Consider the following 25,354-nt stretch of genomic DNA (forward strand, 5'->3'; position numbering starts at 1 on the left):
TTATTTTTAATATACTGTACATGCATTCTGGTCTCAGTATGTTAGCATTTTCATCCTGAGAGGATCTCACGTTCTCTAGCAGTGCTATCTTCCTAACACTCTAACATCTCCAGTATTACGCCCAGCTATGTCAGGAATGAATCAGAAGCCATGTTAAGACTTGTTGTCAGCTTAAAAATTCATGTTATCCACTACTTGAATACTCACAGAAAAACTCCTGGCACTCTTTATTGAATTAAATTAAATTCTGAAGGTTCCTCAATACGAGAGAAAGTTTCAAGGCAGGGAAAACAGGGCTAGGCTTATCAAGCTTATCATTATTCTGAATCTTAAACAAGGTAATTCCCCAACTCCTTCCAAAACTCCTGAATTTCTACAGAAAGACTGGCATTTTAAAATCAAAGTGACTTACCCATATTTGTTCCTACCATAACAGCAATGAAGTGATTAAATCATGTTTAATATACAATCAATTTGGCCAATTAAGCTAAATATTCATGGATTTTGTTGATTCACAGTGTGAAGACCGAAGGACCCCCACATAAGGGATAAATTCCAAACTCATTTAACAAAGCTTATTTTCCTGATAGGGAATGAACTCTTGAATTTGCATATTTTATTTTTGTATCTAAATAGCTCCAGCTTCAGTATAGTATCGGAGCCTCTCCTTGTATTTAAAATTAGGAGAAGAAAAAATCAAAACAATAGCAGACTGTTTTGGTTTTTTTCATTTTTTTCCATCTGAAGGAGAAAAAGCTTGATTAGTTTATAGGAGGGGGAGGTTGTTTATTTGTTGTTTATGTTGCGTGTGATTGAGTAAATGTCGCATGTGTATGTTTGGAGTTGGCAGGCAGCTCCTTATCTGGGCTGGCAGATATGTCCATGATCTAAAAACAGCTTCTCAAAACTGGCTGCATGTCTCACTATACACGAAGAAACAATTCCAGCAGCTGCCTCAGAGCTGAGTCCTTCTGAGACGTCACTGCCCATTTACTCTTGGAGAAAAACATTTTGAACAGCAATGGAGCATCTCACCCATTAATGCAGATCCTCGTGCTGTCCATCACCCCCAGCTGAGCAGGATGTTATCCATTATATCCAATATATCAGGAGGCATGGTATTTTTTGTGTCATAACACTGCTTCAAGGTATGTGATGAATCCATATCCCTGCAAGTTGGGCAAAATAACTAGAACCATCTAACATACAAGAAGGTGCATCTGAGTTCCTCATACCCTTGGTGAGTGCTCTAAACTTTTCCTACAGTTACAGGAAAGCCAGGCCAATTCCATTGTTTCCTGCAGTGATTTAAAGGAATGGCTCACCCATGGATGCAATTTGCACAGAAATTAATTAGTCGCCTGATTTTAGGTGGTGTTCCAGGCAGTTTCCTATGGTAACAGTTATGTGCCTGCACCCCAGATACAGTCAGAAATTAAGAGCTGCACCCTTCTTCACCATTTTTATTGCTGTTTTAGAACAGGAAGCTATTATTTATCCACTTGGAGGCAGTAACTCCTTCCATCTATTGCACAGTTTTTTATATGTATTTTTGGATTTTATTCAGGAAGCCTGAGGAACTAGCCTCCAGACATGCCTTGACACTTCCAGCTTCCACAGAGCTACTGAGAGTAAAAAAAAAATCCCAAATCCTAAACTCTTGTGTGTGTGCATGTGAAATGAGGGTACTGTACTACAACAGGAAATTGACTGGAGTCAACAGGAGTCATCTAGGCCACGCTCTGCTACAGAGCAGAATCGATAGGATCTAAACCATTCCTGCCATATTTATTTTATCTGTTAAATAGTAATTGAAAGAAACATGGAAAGCTACACAGTCTTAGTTATGCTGCCATGGAAGACTCTAGAAGGAGTGAACTAGCCCCAACACCTGAAACAATTCCTTCCTTTAACAAGATGTTTAGAAATGCTTTCTAAGTCACTCTGTCATGCCCAACAGCACTTAGAGCTTTGAGGGTGGAGGCAATTAAAAGGCTTCTTTCCACATCCTTTAAATCTGCAACTCTTTTAAAATAGATTACACTTTAAATGTCTTTAAGATTAACAGCAGTTTCCAAACTCCAGTTCATTTACAGTACCTCTTAGAATGTTCTGGACCACTGGATTATAACCTTTTCTGCTGGGCTCAATTTGTATATGAAAAGTTGAAGTTACTGTTGAATGTTACCCATGTGATCTGAAGCAGTAAACCAGAATGAAATAAGTCATTGTTAGATTTGCTAAATTTGATGACAAATTGAACATTTGAGGGTCTTGACCTTATCTATTTGTAATGCAGTAATCCAAGAATATGTTCCACTTACTGCAATAAATTGCTGTAGTTGTCTTAGATCTGTCTTATAAAAGTATTTTACAAACTTTATTTAAGAATTTGTAAGGCTTAAAATTTTCTCCCCTGTCGAAAAGGGAAATGAAAGGATCTTTTTTTCAAAACTTTGTTAGATTTCAGATGGCTTCCATCAGTGATTTCACTCTGTCATGGTTTGGAGCACACACAGCCACAGAGCTGGCTGACGAAGGGCAGCTGCAGACTGCCTTAGTCCCTTGCTTGGCAGGTGACACCAAACATTTGCCACAGTGGATGTTTTTAGCACAGGGTTGTAGATCTCTCACCCCTTCTTGTTAGCTAACTGAACCTCAGACATTCTGTCCCGGACTAATTCTCCTCCCATTTATAATTTGAGGCAAGAACAGCCCACTAGACAAGCCCTAAGGACAGTTCAATCTCCAGCAGCCAAATACTGTAAGAAATGTTCTTTCTGCCAATAAAGTACGTATTTAGTTATTTTCTAACCCTCTCCATTTATTGATCTTCAATTAGGATAGTAGAACTAGACACATGTTGCATTAATATTCCAACAAAATAACTGATGCAAAGTAATGAAGTTTTCCTGCTTTTCTCTTTCAGGCTCCTCTATTTCGTATCCAAAGACAGATTTTGCTTTTTGGGCCACAGAATAGCAATAAAAACTTATGGTCACTGGTTATTTACTATGACTGCCAAGTTAATCTCATAATCACCAACTGCTACAACAGAGAGGTGCACCCTCAAAGTGTGCATTATGCTTTGTTTCTAGCTGTGTCTTTACACTCCTAATACTTACATATAATGAAAATTGAGTACTCAGTTTGTTTTGCGTCAGTAGTCTGCCTGATTTTCCTGGACCTAGCATTATCCATAAAATGAGTATTCTCTTCTGCCAGGTCATAGAAAAGGGTTAGAAATGAGAGGTCTAGTTATATCCCTTCTTCAGGGAACACTACCCATTCACAAATACAGTCTGGAGACACATTAAACAACTCTGAATCCACGTGCTGTTTGCCATTTCTGAATATTTATTGCTCTTCTGTCTTTAAGAATCATCAAGTAACAAGTCAAACACCTTAAAGTGTCAACAAAGTTAAATAACTTAAAGTAACGTACTATATCACCAGCATCATTTTAATCAACCAAGTATGCAATTCTGTCCCCCAAAATAATAAGAGTGGTTCCATTTTCCTTAAGACTGTGATAAATGGTCTTAATTGTATTTCATCCCTTTACGTTTTAGTTCCCTTCACTTTATCTGGGAACCTCTATCTTAAATTTTGTAATTGCAATGACAGAACAGGAGTGGGAAATTCTGAGGTAACAGGAGTCATATACCTTCATTTCAAAGGCAACAGAGCTATTTGCCATGTTACAATATATTAATGTCTTTTTCTTATATGTTACGCAAAAGTACAAAAAATAGTACAAAAAAACCCCAAACAAACAAACCCCCCCAAAAAACATTGCAAAAGTTTTAAGAGATCTGTTAAAGGTAGAAATATCTGTACGTTAAGTAATGTTTGGGGTTTTTTTTTGCTCTGGGAACAGTTTGCACTAACAAAGTTATCGGAGCATCACAAAGTTCAATTATTCTCTGCTTTGCAAGCCATTCTGCATGGAGATAGCTTGAAATAATAGACAGAACTACGAAAGTTTTCATTGTCAGGGAATTAAATATTGCTGCCTACAATATTTTTCCCCATATTAGATAATTGTGATCTTCAGAAACTGAGATGAATGCAGAATTGCTAACTCTGAGACTTATAGCAGAGATTGACATTTACACAAAACCTCAAAAATTTCACTTGGGCTCAGTGTTTGCACAAAAGCCAACCTGCCTTATACTCCAGAAATAGTACCGAAACCCTTGTATTAATGTTTAAGTGGCCTGGCAGGTTGTTGAGACCTATAAGAGGAACTAGAGAGAGGGTCTTTAGGACCCCAAAGAACCCGGGAAGGTTGGAACAGAAAGGGATCTGTATTACCTCCCACTTCCTGCCATGCCCTATAAATAAGGCCAGGAGAATGAGAAGCTCAGTCCTCTTCTTCCTGTGCTTTCTTCCCTAGGGCTTCTTCAATTCACCACGTGCTCTCCAGAATCCAACTCCATCAGGTGCTGTGAGAAGCCATGCATCTTTCTCCTGAAGTGGCCTTGCTGCAAGGGAGAGACTCACACGCTAACTCCTGCGATCAGTTAGATTGGTTTTGTATATATTTGTATATAAGCTTATATATATGTATGTTCTTTCACCTACATGTTACTCCCTTTTCTGCGTTACAGTGAATTTATTCTTATTTCCCATCCTTAAATCTCTCTTCCTTATCCCCCTTTTATCTTCCTTGGGAGGGTGAAGAGGCAGTAATAGGGAGCAATTCTGCCATCTGGTTTGTGGTTCACCCTGACTATTAAACCAGGACACCTTGCCACATCTTTTAATGATCCATCTCTTTAATAGTTTCCTCTGATAAATCTTTGGGTCTTTTCCATTTCTTCTATCAGAGTTAAAATGTCCAAGGGTAAAATTAGTGCAATATTGAGCAGACAATGTAGTGTCAGTTCCCATGGTGGTCTAATATTTCAGTATCTTGTAGCCATTTTGTCTGTTTTAGAGGAATTGTATGCAACTGTGATCCCCATTAATGATACATCTAGAATTAAAAGAAAAATCTTACTGAGCGCATTTTTTATTCAAAGTAGCCTCAGAGAGCTAAATTAGCAGGATGTATTGGTTAAGCCAACTATAATATATCACAGCAAATGGGACATTAAACAAGTGAGTTATTCTGGAGACTGAGAACATCTTTGTCCCTATGCATATGCTAGGCAAAGCTTTGCCTTGATACCTTATAAATAAACTGCATATGTAGGAATACGTCTTGCTTTACAGGCTTTTGGGGTTTTTTTGAGCTTAATTCTTCATAACCTTAAGGAAAGACACATTCCATTCTCCTTTTTTGTGACCTAAATCTGCTGAAGACTCTATATCCTGGGGTATTTATTTCTTCTGAAATCACTAAGTTAGAACTGACTTTATCTTGTTGTCAGTTATTTATTGATTGATCATTCTCAACCTTTATCAACTGGTGTTAACTTTTAAAAGTCAGCATCATTTTTAACAGAAAGAACAGAATAAGCACGGTTGGAAAGGCCCTCTGAGATCACAAAAAAAGGGGAAAAAACCCCACAAAACCAACAAACAAACCATGAAAAACACACCCCACCAAAAAACACCCACAAATTCTTGAATAACTCAAAGGATGGTGATTCAACCACCTCCCTGGGCAGGGTGTTCCAGTGCCTGACCACTCTTTCAGGATATGAATTTTTCCTAATATTCAGTCTAAACCTCCCCTGCCACAACTTCAGGCCATTGCCTCTCGTCCTGTTGCTTATTACTAGAGACAAAAGACAAACACCCACCTTACTACGAACTCCTTTCAGGTAGCTGTAGAGAGCAATAATGTCTCCCTTCAGCCTCCTTTACTGAAGGCTGAACAACCCCAGTTCCCTCAGCTGCTCCTTGCAAGACTTGTGCCCTTCACCAGCTTTGTTCCCCTTCTCTGGACATGCTTCAGCACCTCAGTGTCGTTCTCGTAATGAGAAGCCCAAAACTGAATACCATATTTGAGCTGCAGCCTCAACAGTGCTGAGTACAGGGGGCAATCACTTCCCTAGTCCTGCTGACCACACTGTTTTTGATACAAGCCAGGAGGGTATTTGCCTTCTTGGCCACCTGGGCACACTGTGGGCTCATGTTCAGCCAGCTGTCAACCAGCACAACATCCTCTTCTGCCAGGCAGCTTTCCAGCCACTCTTCCCAAGCCTGTAGAGTTACATGGGATTGTTGTGATCCATGTGCAGGACTCACCACTTGGCCTTGTTAAACCTCATACAAGCGGCCTTGACTCATTGACCCAGCCTGCCCAGGTGCCTCTGCAGGGCCTTCCTCCATTCAGGCAGATCAACCCAAATGAGTACCCTCTGCAGACTTACTGAGGGTACACTGGATCCCCTTATTCAAACCAGTGATAAAGATGTTAAACAGAACTGGCCCCAAAACTGAGCCCCGGGGGAACACCAGTTGTGACTGGCCACCAACTGGGCTTAGCTCCATTGACTACGACTCTCTGGGCTCAGCCACTTTTTCAGCCAACAAAGAGTACACACCTGCCTAAGCCACGAGCTGTGGCAGAAGCTGTCAAAGGCTTGACTGAAGCCCAGGGAGAAAACACCCACAGCCCTTCCCTCGCCCACTAGGCACAGTGGACCCGTTACCATGGCTCCTAGGACGCACTTCTGCCTCCAAAAGCCCCTCCAACCCTACCCGGCTCTTCCTGCTTTCCTCAGAGCCTCAAGCCCCGAGACGACGGGCAGCAAGACGCCCCCGCCACAAACACGCCGGAAGAGACAGGAAGGGCAAAGTCCTACGGGCGTGTCTGTGGGACGGCAGGGATCCCGACGGCCTCAGAAACCCCTAGGGATAAGTATTCCTCCTCTCCCTGGCCTGACAAAGCGGAAACACGAAGATCGCCCATCGAAACAGCACGGCTCGCCCGGGCTGGCTCCCCCGCCGCCTCCATGTTCCCGCCGCTCCGCCAGCACCGCGCATGCCCCGCGCAGCGGCCGCCGCCGGCCGGATGGAGGGGGAGGAGGAGGGTGATGGAGGCCGGGCAGCGACGGGAAGCCCGGCGGCTGCGGCGGCAGCAGCAGCAGCGTCCCGCCGCTTCGTGCGGTGTCTTTACGCGGTGGGCTTCCTGGTAAGCGGGGTGCGGCGGCGGTGCCCTTCCCGTGCGGCCCGGTCCGGCCTGTGCGGCTGCAGCTGAGAAAGGGGGAACCCTCCCCGCCCCGCCCGGCGCCGGGGCGGCTGTGCTGGAGGCAGAACTAGTGAAGCGGCTCCGGGGCCGTGAGTTCCCCTCCGGGTTTGTCAGGAGATGCTGGAAAGCCCGAAGTCGGGGAGACACACACACACACACCCCCCCCCCCGCCCCCAGGACCGCCCTCCCCGTGCCCTGTGCCCCGACTCGGAGCGGGCTCCCCCGGTGCTCACCAGATTAAGCTTCTGGGTTTCGGGGTCCATCGCTTCAGCCCCTTTTATTGAATTCGAATGTTTGTAGCGGTAGGAGTTTGCAGCGGTTGTTTTGTTTTTAGCGTGCAGACCGTTGTACAAAAGTACGGGTTTTTACGCAGGGAATGAAACGGAATAGCACAGCACCCTTAAAGCTGAGCGTTGCCCTCTGCTTTTCGGAGAGCTGTTCTTGTTTCCTTGAAAATCCAGCGGTTAGTGTAAACTAAAAAAAACCCAACAACAACAAAAAACCAAACAAACAAACAAGAAAAATCACAAACCAAAAACCCTAAAAAAAACCTCACCCCATCTCTCCCCCCCCAAAAAAAAACAACCACCTGTGCTTTTACTAAAAAAATAGAAAACCCTTACTGAAAGAACATAGTGCACTGACTTTAAAGAAGCTTTGTATTCTGTGTTCTGATTCATGAGCCTGAGGAAGATGTAATTGATTTAATTGAAAATTCCAAGGGATAACTTGGAAAACTAATATAAAATTAGTACAAATTTGCACTGTGAAATGTAGGTATACTCTGTTACCTACTGTTAAGCTGGGCAGTTGAAACAATCTAGTTGGTTTGGGTCCTGGAGCAAATATTCCAGGAAGAGTTGTGTTAGAACAGGCATTGCTTCTTAGCTCACTTACAAGCACTGTAGTTCTCCAACCTGTCATATCATGCTGACACCAAGCTGGAGTACACACTGAAACTGACCAAGAAGTGAGTGCCCTTGTAGAGGGTGTAGAGTGTGGTGAAATGCCCCAGTAAAGAGCAGTTGCCTGTGATGGAAGCTTCCTGTAACCTAGCAAATACAGCCTAGGTATAACTTGACATTAGAAATTATAAGTGAAATGAGAAATAACTTCCCATCTGGGATAGTGGTTAATGAGACTTGCTTTACCTGCAGGCCTATGACAAGTTCAGTCCTGCCAGGACTGCCAGGTTCTGAGACTGGTCCTTTTAAGTGTCGCAGTCAGTGACCTGAACGAGGTCATTGGACGTCTTTAGGTTTGCTGATGTGTTACAGATGTTTCTAAGTCATGTGCTCTGTTTGCTCATGCTCAACCCTCAAAAGATAGTAATGATAGACTGTGAGAATTTACTTAGTGATACACACTGTTAACACTTACTCAGGCTTTGGACATACTATGAAGGCCTAGTCTAGGTCAGCTCAAACAGTCACTGATAAAGGGTGATCTTACTCCAATAGATCTTCTCTGTAAGGTTCTGCTCTGATACAGGATATCATATGCTGTGCCAGACAGTTGTAGTGAAAGAACTACTGAGCCAGTGTGGTTAGCTTAACAAAAGATAAAAAATCAAAAGGAATGAGCTGGAGATCCTTTTACTGTTCAGGGTGAGCAGTGTCCTTTGCCCTCCTCTTACAAAATGCTTTTCACTTATGCAGGGTTGTGGTTTTTTTTTCATGTTTCTGCCTTTTCACCACATTTCTTAAGTTGTACACAAAAGTAGTCTGTAGGTAGGTTTAGATCTACCATAGCTTCTTTGTCATTGTGGTTGAGAGTTAAAATACTGTAGGTTTTCTGATATACTCTTTGTACAAATCAAAGGTTTTTTGAATTTGATTGAAATTAGAGACCACTTTGAATTTAAAATGCTGGTATCAAGTACTTTTCTAGTTACACAGATATAAGTTTAATATATATATTAAAGGAATATTTGATGTTTAAATATAGATCTTCAGAATTATTCTATCTGGAGGGAGAAAGAGGACTGCTGTTGTCATAGTTTTAACTCCTCTGTGATGCAATCCCTTAGCTTTAAATTTATGTGGTTTTGTAATTTTGTACATACTGGATGCATTGTACAGGTTACAACATGCTGTGTTGGCCATGAAAAATTTTCTTCTTGTATTGGTATGGAAATATATATTATCATTAACTGTTACTAGGATAGGTTGCCATCATCTTTGTAAAAATGATCAATTATTAAAACTTTTCCTGCCTTCTTTTCAGGATTTATTTGGTGTGAGCATGGTTGTTCCCTTAATGAATCTTCATATCAAGTCCCTAGGAGCAAGTCATACAGTCGCCGGAATAATAGGTGAGTTACAGTACTTGACTGATTTACCAAAGAATAAGATAATGTGAACTGGATTATGCTTTACTGCAAATTGGACAATGTAACATATTTGTTCCTTCCTAGTAACATCATAAACAGGCAAATATCAAAGTAAAACTACAATGGCAGCCATACCATGTTAGACCAAAACCCTTTTCAAACTTACAGTCTGACCATAGCCAGAAGCTTGGGAGAGAGCATTCTTGGGAAAAAAAAAGGAAATCTTGCAGTAGAACTTGTACTATGCTTTTCCAGCATCCAAGAATTCACAACTCCGTAATTTGGGAGCTGAAGGTGTTGCTTTTAGTTTACTGTTATTTACAGGCTTTGCAAATAGTATTTCTGCAACTGATTCTCCTGAGCTTTCCAAAGCCAGTGATTGCTCCCAGTTTGATGAAATGCCTTGTGGCTGTTTTTTGGAAAAATATTTATCACCTTTAGGGAATGTTTACCAGTAAATTCCAAAGGTTTAGGATTTTATCTTAAAAGTGAAGCAGTGAGGTGAAGTTCTGTGGTTATAAAGCTGTTATTTAAATCTTTTGGTACTTCTTATGGTTTGTAATTATACAAATATGATATTCTTTATAGCTACGTGTGGTTGACTTGGGCTGTTACTCAGTTTTTTCTTATCTTTTTATTTTGATGACATTTAGCACTTTTAATGAAATGATTCTGGTTCTGCTCTGAGTTTTCAGAATATTATTTTAAGCAGCAATTAATCAAAAGTTATGTTTTCATTTCAACAGTCTGATTTGACTTTTAACTTTAAAAGAAACTGGGGTTTGAAGTGTATTTTTACAAACAAAAGAAGCTGGCAGGTGTTTCTCTCTGCTTTCCAATGCTGCTTTTCTTCTAGTACTAATTGCTGCTAAACTCTTAGCCTCTAAAATTAAAGAGCAGGGTCTGCAGTGGTATCTTCAGGGCCTCTGTGGTACCTTATAACACACTGAAGCACCAAGTGAAAAGTAATTAGTGCCTCCCAGCAATTAAATTCTCTCCTAATTCTGAGAAAGCAATTGAAAATGCCAATGTTTAATACATCATACAAAGCAACATCCTTCTTTGTTACTGAATTGTACAAGTTTTCTGCAGAAGCGATTTCATTAGTTATGGGCTAAGCTCCACCCTTAGTTTGTCCTGCTCCCTCTTCCTATTCTTCTAGTAAATTATTCCCAGTTTCTCATGTTTCCTCATTGAAAAATTTTGTTCAGTTTTCATTAAAAAAAAAAAAAATCAGTTTAATTTTAACATTGGTATTTTACTCACTTCTTTTAGGATCTCTCTATGGTATAATGCAACTATTTTCCAGCACGTTTGTGGTGAGTTCTGACACTGCACTACTAAGTATATTGGTATTTCTGTGGATTTTAGGGGAAAAAAGGATTATATTAGTAATAGTTTTTCTTGAAACTTTTAAAATGTTTATAGCGTTCATATAAGCATTTTTGGTTGGATCCAGTTTTTAGTTTGTGTGGAAAGTATCTTGCTTATGGGGAATTACCACATTTGTCAGAACTAAACAGAATACAGTCTTGAGGTAAAAACTAGAGTCCTGGTTTGGTGTCAGTCATATATTACTGAGCACATCTTGGCCACACAAGGTTCTCTTCAGTCGTGAGACTGTCCAAAAAGCGGTCTCACAAGTCAGCTCTTCATAAGCCTGTTATCTAGAATTTGTTTTTCCTGGTTAATGGGTAGTGCCCTGTAATTTGCCATATGGCTTAAATTCATTCTTTGAAAAGTTCTTTGAACTTTGTTTGGTTTTGTTTCCTGTTAGCTTTTGATTTTTTTATATCATGATCGAAGTAAGAGGGCAAAGACTAAGCACCGAGGCTGAGCCTCCTGTATGTGTGCTTTACCTATCAATAACTTAGAACCCTGTATTTGGCAATTTTAATATTGCTCTGGTAGCTCCTGGCTTTCAAGAGAGCAGAGTTTGAGCATCTCATGAAAATAACTGTTTCAGGGTTCGTTTCACAGGCCACCTGTGATAATTGCTTCTACAATCTTGGCATTTTCTTTCAACTGCAAGATGATCGCCTACTTTCTTTCAAAGATTTCCAATTTGGAATCAAGCTGATTTGTTAAGGATGCTACATGCAAATTTACTGTTTACCCTTCTTATAAATACTTCCTACTTGTCTGTATTCAGGCGACAAACTCGTCATAGCTAAAATAATTCCTTTCAGGATGCTCAACAAGTTTCTAGTACATACATAGTAGCTCATTGTTGCAAAAAAATATTTGTGATCAATTGCGGTGACGTTTTCAGAGGGCCCCTACTATTAATATTGCATGGTGCTTACTGCAGAATTGTATTTTTGAAAGAGAGAAATTACTTTTTTTAATGCGGAACACGTGACATTAAATAATAGCTTCAGCAGGTGCACTGCTGGCAGGGCAGAACTCTGCTCATCACTTCCAGATTTTCAGCACTTAGGAGTGTTGTGTAATAAGCTTATTAAACTTTCATTGACAGTCCTTTGATCTTTTCTCAATTTAATTTAGAAGTACTAATTGTTCACTGTAAATATTTTAATGTTATAAAAGGCTAAACTTCACTTCCTGCTTTATCAAAGGGCTGCTGGAGTGATATAGTAGGAAGACGTTATTCCCTGCTTGCTTGTATTCTTCTCAGTGCACTGGGTTACTTCCTTCTTGGAACATCCACCACTGTGTTCCTCTTTGCCATTTCTAGAGTCCCTGTAGGTGAGTAAACACTTCGCATTTTCCAGTTTGAATTCCCTGTAGTCTCAGCTTGAGACTTACTACTAGAGAAATCATGATGCTACATAGCATCATCATACAGCAGCACCAGCTGAACCCTAGTAATGGAAGTATCTCTACAAATAATTCTTGTAACTTTTTTTCTGAAAATAATTTAAAATGAATGCTCAAAAACTGTCAGAGCTTTTGTACCACCTTGAGTGGCTGAATTTTTTCAGGTCTGCAGCAGTTCCTTGAAAGAGGCTGTTGTATGGTTAGTCATAGTGGGTGCAAAATGCACCAGGTCACTGCTGGAAATCTTGGCCTGCAGTTACAGTGCAGAATGGAATGATATGTGCATTATTTTTTTTTTCTCATGCTGAAAATATACCTGAAAGGGTTACTACAAAATTGGGCTGAAATTTTAGTTTGCTGCTTCAACAGAATATTTCTGTTCTGCAAAAGGCATATATGTTTGCAGCACTGAAACTATGTTTGTGCCAAGGTTTGTATCAGAGCTTTTATAATAGCTGAACACATTTTGCATATATTCTGATATAATAAGCATTGCTATTGCTGTGAACACATCTACTAAAGGGCATTTTTACGGCCTTATGGTCTCAATTTTGCAACCGTCTGTATTTTTGAACTGTTTATATTAGTTCTTTAAAGACGATTTGCTAATTAATTATTTGGTTAATATTTAATGACTTATCTGAGGTAATACTTTTTAATGAATGCTAACCGCACTGCCCTGGTCAGAGGGAAGGAGCAGAGAAGATTACATTATTAGTATTTCTGCAGTATGTTCTGTGCTCTTCTTTGGCGTTTTCTTCTGTTCATCCTTGAACAGCCAGGATGATGGTCATGGCCCAACGTGCTGCATGACTGTAGCGTTGAATGATTTGTGGTTTATGGAATCTTAAAAATAGATTTTGAGCTTTGCTATTTCACATAGCTTCTGGCTTTTAAAATCTTTTGGAAGGACTGATACATGTTTGCTTTTTAACTTACGTTGCAGGTATTTTCAAACACACCCTCTCCATCTCTAAAGCCCTGCTTTCTGACCTGGTTTCTGAGAGAGACCGTCCTTTAGTCATGGGACGCTTCAATGCAGCCTCCAGCGTGGGCTTCATTCTGGGGCCTGTCATTGGTGGCTACCTTACAGAGTTGGAAGGTGGCTTTTATCAAACATCTTTCATCTGTGCCTCTATCTTCCTTCTGAATGCTGGTAAGTTGTATGTTATATTTTGGATCTTGGGTCCCTTCATTCATTGCTTTTGTGCTTTTATGCAATTTGTAATGCCTGGAATTCGTAGTGTGTTTATCCTCTATGGCATATATGTCCTGTATACTGATAGCAAGTACCATTTCAGTTTGAGCCTGTGTAGAAGGGTGGGAATTTTGGAACAGTTAACCTCCAGATGTTTCTCCTTTTTATTGTATATATGACTTTTACATTCAGACACAGGAATGGGAATTTTTCATGTACCCAGAGGTGAAGATTAGAAATCAGAATTTTGGCTTTAGCCTTTAGATTTGTTTATATGTGGCAGAGGTGTCACCTCAGTGTTTTCTTTCCTGGTTTTTACAGCATTTAAAATTGAACTCGTAACACTAGACTTAATCTTCATAATTTTTGAATTAAAATGATTAGTAAAGTCCTTTTTTGAATGTTGATGTTTACACTAAGTGAACTGTTACAACCTGACTGATGCCTTCTGTGTAAAGTTAATGCATTGAATGAAATCAGGTAATTTCTTGATCTGTGTAGGTCTGGTCTGGTTGTTACCTTGGAGCGAAGAACATACTGGCAGTATGGAACATCAACAAGGCAGCAAAGGAACAGACAGTTTCTCAGCAAAAGCAAATCGTGACCTGCACTTGAAGTCAGCCTCTAATGGAACTGTGGCAAGCAATAGTCTTTTCCAGTCTCCGTGGATTCAAGTTGCAACAGTGCTGAAGAGGATTAAAGGAATTGCGTGCTCTGATCTGTGGGATATATTTTTAGTGCGGTTGCTGATGTCTGTTGCCATACTGCTCTACTACAGTAATTTTAGTCTGGCCTTGGAGGAGAGATTTGGGGTGAAACCCTTGTTCGCTGGATACTTAATGAGCTATAGCAGTGCACTTGGAGTGCTGGCTGGTTGTCTGCTTGGACCAATAACAAGACTGTATCAACACAACACTTACAGACTTCTGTTGCACTCCAGCACTCTTACCTGCACCTTGATTCTCCTGTATGCATCAGCACTGAGCATATGGGTGATCATTTTGTCTTCCACATTCTTAGCCTTTTCAACTACTATAGGTCGTACCTGCATCATTGATCTCGAATTGACCATGGGTGGGAATGAGGCCAGTGGTACGCTCCTAGGTGTTGGACAGTCTGTGACATCAGTGGGGCGTATAGTTGCCCCTCTCCTTGCTGGAATTGCTCAGGAGTTCAGTCCTTGTGGCCCTCCAAGTCTAGGGGTTGGACTAGCTTTAGTAGCAATTCTGATCATGAATGTGAACAAACAAAAATACTGTAGCCACGGAAATGTTAAGTTAAAAAATCAATAGCTGCAGAGTTGGGTTACAGGAGAGGCAAAGTGAATCAACCTGGCATGATGCTTACACCTGCCAGACTTGTGCAGTAGTAACGGGATCTTTTAAAAGGACGCATTATGTCCACATGGAGGCAAGTGCACATAAATATTTCTGCTGCAGGGATATTAATTCTAGACAAATGTTATTCTAACCGGTGCCACTAGAAAACCTGTGAGAGGGACAGGTGTTGTACTAGCTGGGATTCTTTAATGGATTTTTAACCTTTTTGGAGGGAAAAAAAGAATTAAATACACAAATCGCGCTTGTAGCTCACATTTGAGATGGTGTTTAGATTTATAGATTATTAAAAGACAGAAATTTATTGTTATTATTTAATCAGTGGTGAATTTTTATTATTTAGTCAGAAGAAGAATTTGCAATATAGCGCATTAGCTTTAATTTCTTATGCTGTGGTCTGCTGTCATTTGTCTGTTGTGATAGTAGCTTAATTAACAAGAGTATTTGCTTTTTGTGATTTTGTTAAGCATACTTAACAACACTTGTTGCAGAGTAATTAGGCACCATTCTATTAGGTAGCCATCCAAGCCCTGCTGACTCCTGTTTTTTCCAGGTAACAGAAGTAGGTATATGCTAACTTCATGTATTAAAAGGCCTAAAATGGACAATTTTAGAATAAGATGAAGTCATTCAGACTGAAACTGAGAATGAACATACGCTTTATTGAAACTTGACCTGGTGGCTTCTGTTTAGTAATAATTTCTACTGAGCAAATTTGTGATAAATTATTTAATATTTCCTGTGCAATTTTTCTACCTTCATTTTAAGAATAAATTTGCTTCTTAATTCTTTGACTGCAAAGGTGTGTTGAAGCAACTAGCAGTAGTTCACGGATCTGGAGTAAGGCACCTCTGGAGGCAAAAATGATGTTACAGTGACAAAAACTTTATATGTTGGTATTCTAATCTTCATTTGTTTGCAGTGCTTAACTAATGAGAGGTTACTCTCAGAGGTTTACTGGGAGTTGTAGCACTCTCATGCTATTTTACTGTTCAAGCTTATATTATTTACCACTCACCACTGTTTGCATTTCACTTAAAACATACAAAACATGTATTTTGCACTGATATACTGATAACATTCCAAATACTTTTCCCAGTATTATGTAATGAAAGTACCAAGTCAGCTATATATAATTGTTGGGTTTTGTTTTGTTTTTATATTAAGAACAATTTAGTTACCTCCTTGAACACATCTGGGCAAATAGTGTTGCTGCTTCAGGAGAATCATAGATGCTGGTTTACGTTTTTTAAATTTTTTCTTCTTCTTTACCTTTTCCAGTGCCTGCTAGAATTTAAAACTTTGATGAAACCTCAGTGATTCCAATGGCAGTACCATGGGAATACGTAGAGAACTCTGAGTTGGTTTAATATTATATATTGACACAATGAATGTGTGTCTTTCTAGCACTATGATTTCAGTACATATCCTCAGAGTTCCATATTGTTATAACCTGTGTTTCATTTCTCTCTAGGAACCTGAGGCATTTTCAAGTGTCTTGTCTTTTCTTGTCTTGCTTGGTAGATGCCAAGAAAACATTCTTGTCCTAAATTTCCTCTTTCCTTTCTTTGCATTTTTTTTTTATTTTTTTTTTTTTACACCTAAAACCATACTTCTGTAAGTAACAGACTTCTGTTTTGCAACTATAGCAAGGAGTGAAGGAAAAGGGTAGGTAAAAACCCTCAAAAATTACTGTGTCTGAAAAATTTAGTATACTTGTTGGATTATATGAGGTAACAGGTAAAATTTACCATCTAAGTAGCTGCGCTGATTAAAGCTGAATTCTCTAAACACCATAAAATTCAGTTTATACTAACATGTACAGCTGGTTGATTTTTTTTTTTCCACTTTTCCACTTATAAAAACCTAAAAATTTTGCTGGCTTTGTTTATACATAAGTGAAAAAAAATGTGCTTGCCACAATCAGCAAATATTTTTCTTCTGTTTTGAAAAACAGGTCTCCCTATATGGTAAATAAAAATGAAATTAAGTAATTGAATTGAGAAATCTGTGGAAGGGCTGTGGTCTCAGAGACATGTTGCAACTGATGTTACAGGAGAAAGGCTTTTACTTGTATGCCAAAGTGATTTCTGGTGTGCTGCAGAAACATTTATTCTTTTTAAAGACTCAGCTAGAGAAAAACTGACCTAATTTTTAATATATTTTTTTAGGACTAGAAATAAAATTAAGTGACATTCCACATTTTGTCGCTGTGGTTTTTTCCTCTCTTCCTCTGCTGAAACTATAGCACAAAATAGAGGTGTTCAGGTCAATATGAAATGAAGAGGTTTTCTTTTTCTTCAAGCTATTCCATACAAGGATCATTTGAATCTGCCTCCTTTCAACATAAAAGGCACAGAAGCCTAGGATTCAACCAAGAAGTGGCTTGACAATTAATGAAAAAGAAGTAAAAAGAGAGAGCTTACCCGTTGTGAGATGGAGTGCTTAAAGCTACTGTTCCTAGTGCCTGGAGACCATAGAATCATAGAATCATATGTTTGGATCCCCATGTTGCCTGTTAGTTGCCATAACTGCAAATTCAGAGTGATGAGTAAATGACATCCTTGGAGATGAGGAGATATGACTCCCCTTTTAAGTTGAAGAAGGAGCAGTTGCAGCTATTTTTTGCTTAGTCAAGTGGGCTTTACTCAATTACTTAGCAGTTTGTTGAATCTAATTTCTGATATCTGATAACAGTAACAAATTAGAGATCTGAATGTGCACTAAAAAAAATAATTCTAGCTGCAAATCACTGCAAATTAAGATTTTTCTACTGCTTGCTATGATGTAAGTTTTGGCTTGAGTTTTTGGGGCTTGTGAGCAGGGTTGGGTTGGTGTTTTTTGCTTTTTACCTTTTGACATTTCCACTTTTGTAACACTGCTTTTCTGACCTTTATGATCGTCTGATGTTGAAGAGGCTGTATATACAATGTAGTAGTTTATTTCTGAAAAACAGCTGGTAGCATATGATACGTACTGAATTTGTTGCATTTAAATTATGAAGCAAATGTAAGGTTTATTCCATGTTAGTGTATGTTCTATATATTTGAAGAGATCCTTTATAAATGTGCCAGTTATGCAGATTTTTGTTTCTTGTCCTGTTTTTTCTCTGAATTGACTCACCCTGGCACCATCACAAAGGTCAGTACCATTCTCATTTTCTGAGAACATGTTGATTTTTGAGCAGATAATGCAGCAACAAAACAGGGCAAGGGATACTCACTAACTGGCTTGCTCGTTACTTCAAGCACTCTGTAATGCCATCTTATTCTAGTTGATGGGAATTAGCTTCCCTGGGTATGTTTGGGTTGTTCAGCCTGGAGAAGGCCCCAAAGACAGCTCATAGCAGCCTTTCAGCACCTGAAGAGGCCTACAGGAAAACTGGGAAGGGACTTTTTACAAGGGCTTGTAGTGAAAGGACAAGGGGTAATGGTTTTAAACTGGAAGAGAATAGATTTAGATTAGACATTAGGAAGAAATTCTTTAGCATGAGGGTGGTGAGACAATAGCACAGGTTGCCCAGAGAAGCTGTGGCTGCCCCCTTCCTGGAAGTGTTCAAGGCCAGGTTGGATGGGGCTTTGAGCAACCTGGTCTAGTGGAACTAGAGGATCTTTAAGGTCCCTTCCAACCCAAACCATTCTATGATTATATGTTCAGGTGCTGCCAGCCCCCCTTTGGTTATAGGTGCCATGAATAGCCCTGTATAAATGAGATTTTGCAGCTTGGTGCTTTGGGATTTCAAAACCCAGGATTCGACTGTGCTGTAATTGCTATAATTTTGAAGACTCATTCACAAAGAGCTAATCATGAATCTTGTTAAGGAGTATATTGGAGCCTGAACTTCGAGAACCAAATTATTGTGGGTGGAGTTTAGATTTTTCTCATAAAAATGAAAGTTTGTGGAGCTTGTTTTAAAGGGAAGTCTTGAAAAACTTCCGTGTTAATGTACAAGGAGAATTTAAGCCAAATTTCTTGTTATTTTACATCTTAAATCAGCTAGGAACTGCTCTTTCTTTCTCTCAAATTTATAATACATAGGAAGCCTTAGATATGAAAAATAAATGAAGGAACTGGGATATATAAACTGCTTTTTTCCTTTTTTGGTTAAAAAATTACTTTTTGAAGTTAAACCTGTGGTGGTTATAGTGCTGCCGTAATACATAAACTACAAATTTAAACTTGAGCATTTATATTATGAATCAGTGAGACCATCAGAGCAGCCAGTGTAACTATTACTTTCCCTTCTGCAATCTTAGTCCCTCTTACTCCATCAAACCTTACAGGATAAAAACACTCCTAAAGCAAGTCAGTGCTGTGCAGTTAACCACATCAGTGTTTGCTAACTTGGGAGAGGAATGGTGCTAGCCCAGTCTCCCATCGTGTTGTTCTATTAGAAGATCTGTCTGCCAACTGCAAGAATTCTTCCCATGGGTAAAATTCTCAAGTGGCTCAGCACAGTATCCAAGAGGGACAATATTCAGCCCCTACTTTGTTTAACTCCCAAATGCTAAGGTTCCTTCAACTGTTCAGTGGAGAATTAGGCTGCTGTGCATTTTTTTTTTTTAAAGTTGCTTCCCATTTAGCTGACCATCTAATAAATAGGCCAGGAGGGAGATTAAACTCTTGACTTGTAAGACAGCTTCCTCATGGCTCCTCACACAACTGACAGTGTCAAGTACAGCTGCAGGTTTACCTAGAAAGTGAAAATTATATCATGGTGTCCTAAAATCAAGGATTAAAAAGGGAGTGTTAGTCCCCCTATGTCTCCCAGATTTAAATAGCACCTGAATTAGGTAGTCCATGACTTCTCACTCTCCAGTGTCCTAAAGCAGTTCCTTCTTCTCATGCTTGGACTTGATACCCCCTCCAACCTGTTCCTGGCCTAAGTCTCCAATCTACTGTTGGCCTGGATGAGGCTGTATATGGCAGATTACATTTTTTAAGCATATCCACAAGTATATTTTTATAGGGTCAGGGCTCTGGTGGTACAAAAAGCATTCCTCCAGCTAATTTCAAAACCCTGCACCTCTTTTTCAGGAGCTGGGGGATGTTGGCAGAACTCAGACAGTTTTGGAAATAGTGACCAGTTGAAGCATTTCCTGCAGTGGTGGCCTTAAAACACTGCTGGTGCCTCAAATTGGTGGACTTGGACTTGGCATCTCTTGAAAAAGGTTGTGCAAGATTCAGAGTGTTTGCTCCCAGAGACCCCAAGATACTCCTCGTAACAGCGTGTACTGCTTTTCAGCCAAATTTTTGTTTCTCCAAGTGCTTTCTATGTTGCTTCAGTAGAGAAGGATAGTCTCACATTTTTAAATTGTTATGCTGCATGGCTTTCTTTGGTTGAACCCCTGTGGTTTCAGTGGAACATGCATTATGCTTCTGTACTGAGTAGGACAGCCCTGAAAATGTTGCCTCTTATGGCATATTATTCCTTTTAACTTTTTCAAATATCTGCTTAAAAGGGATAACTGGATGTCTGTCTAGTTTGTAGCCCTTGCTATACCGACTTTTTTATCCTATTTACTTTCAAGTTATGGGCCTCTCAACAGCCAAAGGGGAAAAGAAATTCTCAGAGAAGTCTAATTCAGTGTGACACACATATTTTCCCATTGTCCCTAAAACTGGACAACAGGGCATCGTGGTTCCTGCCCAAGGCAGTAAAATATAAATACTACAGAGTGTACTGGGGGCATCCGTCTGGAAACAAAAAAAAAATGTATGTGGATTTGGCGAGTTTCCCAAACCCTGCTGAAGTTGCGGCTTCCTGAAAAAGTGAAAAGCATGTCCCCAGTCAATACATGATTTTCGCCATCAGATGGTGCTAGAGGACAGATTTATTTGGCATCTCACCCAGCAGCCAAAACTCTCCTTGATGCATGAAGGAAAAGTTTCCTGGGCAAGCTAAAGTTAGACGAGCCTTTTAAAAAGACCTGAAAGTGCTATTGAACTTACTTTTTTTTTTTTTTTCATAGAACCATTCAGATTGGAAAAGACCCTTGGGATCACTGAGTCCAACCATCATCTCTACTCTACAAAGTTCTCCCCTAAACCATATCCACCAACACCACATCCAAACGACCCTTACAGACATCAAGGGATGGTGACTCAACCACCCCCCTGGGAAGCCCATTCCAGTATCTAACCACTCTTTCTGTGAAAAAAATATTCCTGATGTCCAGTCTAAACCTCCCTTGTTGCAGCTTGAAGCCATTCCCTCTTGTTCTGTTGCTAATTACCTGTGAGAAGAGACCAGCACCAACCTCTCTACAATGTACTTTCAGGTAGTTGTAGACACTGATGAGGTCTCCCCTCAGCCTTCTCTTCCTCAAACTAAACATTCCCAGCTCCTTCAAGCATTCTTCATAAGATTGATTCTCTGGGCCCTTCACCAGCTTCATTGCCCTCCTCTGTACTCGCTCCAGCACCTCAATATCTCTCTTGAATTAAGGTGCCCAAAACTGGACACAATACTCCATGTGTGGCCTCACCAGTGCTGAGTACAGGAGGACAATCACCTCTCTCCTTCTGCTGGTCGCACTATTTGTAATCCAAACCAGGATGCCATTGGCTTTCTTGGCCACCTGGGCACATTGCTGGCTCATATTCAGCCACTTGTCAATTAGAACCCCCAGGTCCTTTTCTGCCAGACAGCTTTCCAGCCACACTTCCCGAGGCCTGGAGCGTTGCCTGGGGTTGGTGGCCCAAGTGCAGGACCTGGTACTTGGCCTTGTTGAAGCCCAGACCATTAACATTAGCCCAACAATCTGATCTATCCAAGTCTCTCTGTAGAGCCTCCCTATCCTCATGCAGATCAACATTCCCACCTAGCTTGGTGTCATCTGCAAACTTACTGATGATACACTCTATGTCCTTATCAAGATCATCAATAAAGATGTTAAACAGAAATGGTCCCAACACTGAGCCCTGAGGAACACCACTTGTGACTGGCCCCAGCTGGATTTGACTCCATTGACCACCAGTCTTTGGGCCTGACTGTCCAGCCAGTGCTTGATCCAACAGATCGTGTGCTCATCCAGGCCACGAGCAGCCAGTTTTTTTATGAGAGTTCTATGGGGAACAGTGTAAAATGCTTTTTGGAGGTCCAGAGAGACAATATCCACAGCCTTTCATTCGTCCAATAGCCGGGTCATCAGGTTATAATAGGAGATCAGGTTTGTCAGGCTGGACCTGCCTTTCTTAAACCCATGGTGGTTCCCAGAGGGGAGTAGGGTCTGACCCAGCAGTAGCAGAAAAGAGCCTGAAAAAGGTGGGAGGAGTGGGAGTGAGGAAGGGACAGAACATTTGCAAGGAGACTTGTGATCCTGCTTCACAGTGTGACCATGTTAGAGATCTGCCTTCATGCTTGAATTCTGTGGATCTCAAAGTGCTATGGAAAGGTAACAATGGGCTGGCATGTTTTGAAGCACCAAGAGCGTAAGACCGTATTTCATAAACACAGCCTTCAATTTGATGTGCTTCTATTACAGGGCACCCACTTAAAGTACCAGTGATCTGGGCATGCACTGTACTAATGGACAACCAGAAAAGCAGTAAGGTTCCTGAAACCTGCATTCATTATTTACAATTGTGCCATAAAAAATGACAGCCATTTAAAAGGAGAAAAAGAAGGCGGCTTTCCCCAGATACAAGCCAACTGTTTGGTCATTATCAGCACATGAATGAGAAAGCTCCACAGGGAGTAAAGTTAAATGTTGATGTGCAACATCTTACATTTATTTATTTAGTTATTTGGTCTGGTTTCAGGTTTTAGGTAAAACACCTAATCTAAACAGTCTGATCTGCAAGGAGGACATGGTTTCAAAACTGAAATCCAAACTCAAGGCTTCTTTCACATTCAAGCATGATCCCAATAATGCAGTGACAAAGTACTCGCTGGCAATTTTACTGACAAAAACATATTTTCCTGTTGAAAGACATATTCAAATTTGTTTTTAAAGCTTTCCAGCTTTGTTTGAACCCAGTTTTATTTCCAAAGAGGAGATGATCATTCTAGCATAGCTAAGCATTGCCTTCCACAAAAATAAAGTTTTGAGAATAGCCATGATCATTTGACTGAAACTTCCTAGGGTTAACACAGCAGCTTAGTTTGCATTTGACACACAGCAGAAACTTCCATAGTTGGAACAGAGTAAAAATACCAGTAGACTTGTGTCAATAAAAGAGTTGAGAAAGGTTTGACATACATACATGACATACATACATACAAATACGTACATGAAAGAAATATTTTGGAAAACCTGTTAGAAGAAGGGAAGACTTAAATCTCCATTTATAAAATGAATTTATCAACCCCACCCATAAATGTTTGAAAGAAAACTACCTTGTGATTTTAAAAGGAAATTCTGATTTTTAATAGTTCTTTCAAAACAAGCTTAAATTAAAAAAAAAACATAATCTTATTGCCCACAGATTTAGAAATGTTCTAATGCAGAAGAAGAGATACAATTTCACAGTGTACATTCTTCAATTTAAGTTATCAATCTTTTAACAAATAGAATGAAAATGATTTATGCATTTTGCTGAAATGTGTATCTGTGCTAAAGCAAGCTCAAAGCTTAAGACAGATTAAGTGGGACAGAAAGTGCAAATTCCTGAGAGCTACAGTTAAGTACAATTTATTTTAATGCACCCTTCCTTCCGATATGCACCCAAATGGCAGCCATTTATGCTAGGATGAGGTGCACTCTAAGGTGCACAGTGACTCAAACTGATTCCAGGGCCCTGCTGTGCTACTTTTCTGTACAAACAAATTAGACGGAACATTTTTGTTCCTTGGAGTGCATAGCTCTGACAAAGAAAAGATTATCTTTCCCCTTTTACAATAGAGGAAACAAAAGGTAAAACAAGTTGACCAGGGTCACAAGCATGAGTGAACAAGCTTTCTGGAGTCTCAGTGGTCCCTGACTCAGAAAGGAGACTGCTCGCTTTGTCTACGTGCAGCGCTCTGCAACTATTCTACTGCCGTGTTTGCATTGCAACCAAGAACATAAGGTGCAAAAAAGCAATTTTGAGTAAGAACATTATTTATCCACTTGAAACTTTCTCTTTTTAGGACTTCTGGTGTCCTGCTAGGTGCTCTCAGCCCTTGTTAACATCACTGAAAGTCAAGATACTGCAGACTTCCTTCGGTGATCCTCAGTACCTTGCAAAGGTTCCATATTGCCAAAAATTCGTAAGATAAAAATTCAAGCTATTCAGGTCTTGTTTCTGTTGCAACTCCTCTCTATAAATTGTACTTGCAATTCTGCTTCTGCAGCTTCTTTCTTATCTTCTTTTTTTCTGCATCACAGCTCTTTGAACAAACTGGACTTCAGGAATATATTTATTCTTCTTGCAGAGTCTATATGATAGGTGCATTGTGCAATTTTCATTGTTAGTCATGTTAAAGCTCTGGTTAAAACAAGTATTATTTGATTATAAATAAAATCTGAAATGATACAGAAGTTTTTTAAGAACCCATTCATCACTGTACTTTCAACAATGATTTTCAATGGATAACTGGGTATTGAACCTGCATGACTTGGTTCCACAAGAGATGATGTGATAAGGCACATTTCCATCCTATCTTAATAGTGGAAATAATGTAATTAAAGCATTGCAATAAGTTATTTATAAAATCTATTTTTTTATCTTTTATGTCTTCAGCTTTGCAATCGCTCCAGTATTCTTTTTACTTAGTTAGTGGCATTGACTTTACCCAAATGGAAGTGGTTAGATCCACACTGAGGCTTGGTTGTATTTTTTTAATGGATCCCATATCAGATAGGTTAGAATCCTAATTCGATATGTCCATGGTTTATTACCATTATTCTCTTTCAGCTATGTTTAGTATGGCTGGTTCTCAGGTTTACTTCTCTGCCTTTCTCCTTGTGATACCTGCCTAACTAACCGTGGTGGTGGCATAGGTCTTGCTGGCCCATGGTCTGCAGTCAAATCTTCCCTGCTCAAAGTGCCAAATCTTGGTCTGGTCAGCAGTGGCTGCCTGAACCCGATGGATGGCTGAGGCAAGGTGCTCGGCTCCTGCTGCTCTCCTCGTCTATCCTGGCTCCCATCAACTTCGTTCTTCCACTCCACCCTAAACTCAGGTGCTGGTGGTCTCTGCTGTCTCAGTCTCTGGTCTCTCAAGATTTTCCCTGCTCTGGGTCTTAGATTGAGCACTGTGGTAGCAGCATCCAGCTCAGAGTCACTGCTGTCACCCACTGTTAATTGAAAACAAAATTAAAATTTTAGGTGCAGAATGTTGCAGTTTCAGAAATACTTAAATAAGAGCACACAGAGCACTAATAGCCATAGAAGAAAGCTTCCCAGGGCTTTCTGGTTAGACCTAATGATAGAGAGTTAGCTCTGACAGGACAGAGAACAAATCTGAATTACAAACATCCCTCCACTCAAAACTGTGATTTTTAGAAAGCCCCTACTCAGCTTCTCCTTAATCACCATTTGAGTTGGTATTTCCCCAGCTCTTTCTCTGGACATGGAAAAATCTGACTCTTTCTGAGCTACCTGAGGTCTAGTCCCTGCTTATGTCCAAGCAGGAT

The 25,354-nt window shown here is 40.0% G+C and overlaps 2 protein-coding genes across 3 annotated transcripts in view; one reads left to right on the forward strand and one right to left on the reverse strand.

The window, feature by feature from the left end:
• Window positions 1-6,768: 6,768 nt before the first annotated feature.
• Window positions 6,769-17,878, forward strand: MFSD9 (major facilitator superfamily domain containing 9). Its single transcript, XM_051642999.1, has 6 exons — window positions 6,769-7,090; window positions 9,374-9,461; window positions 10,755-10,798; window positions 12,059-12,188; window positions 13,207-13,416; window positions 13,960-17,878. The coding sequence occupies exons 1-6, from the start codon at window positions 6,941-6,943 to the stop codon at window positions 14,748-14,750; spliced, it is 1,413 nt and encodes a 470-aa protein (XP_051498959.1). The 5' UTR covers window positions 6,769-6,940; the 3' UTR covers window positions 14,751-17,878.
• A 5,265-nt stretch (window positions 17,879-23,143) lies between these two features.
• The window catches only part of SLC9A2 (solute carrier family 9 member A2), a 35,076-nt gene continuing 32,865 nt past the window's right edge, over window positions 23,144-25,354 (reverse strand). For both annotated transcript variants that reach the window (XM_051644177.1, XM_051644178.1), the window contains one exon: window positions 23,144-25,015. In XM_051644177.1, the coding sequence (XP_051500137.1) occupies window positions 24,642-25,015 (374 nt within the window). In that variant the 3' untranslated portion in view covers window positions 23,144-24,641. The remainder of the gene's footprint in view (window positions 25,016-25,354) is intronic.

Source organism: Apus apus, chromosome 1 (assembly GCF_020740795.1).
Source record: "Apus apus isolate bApuApu2 chromosome 1, bApuApu2.pri.cur, whole genome shotgun sequence".
NCBI lineage: Eukaryota > Metazoa > Chordata > Aves > Apodiformes > Apodidae > Apus > Apus apus.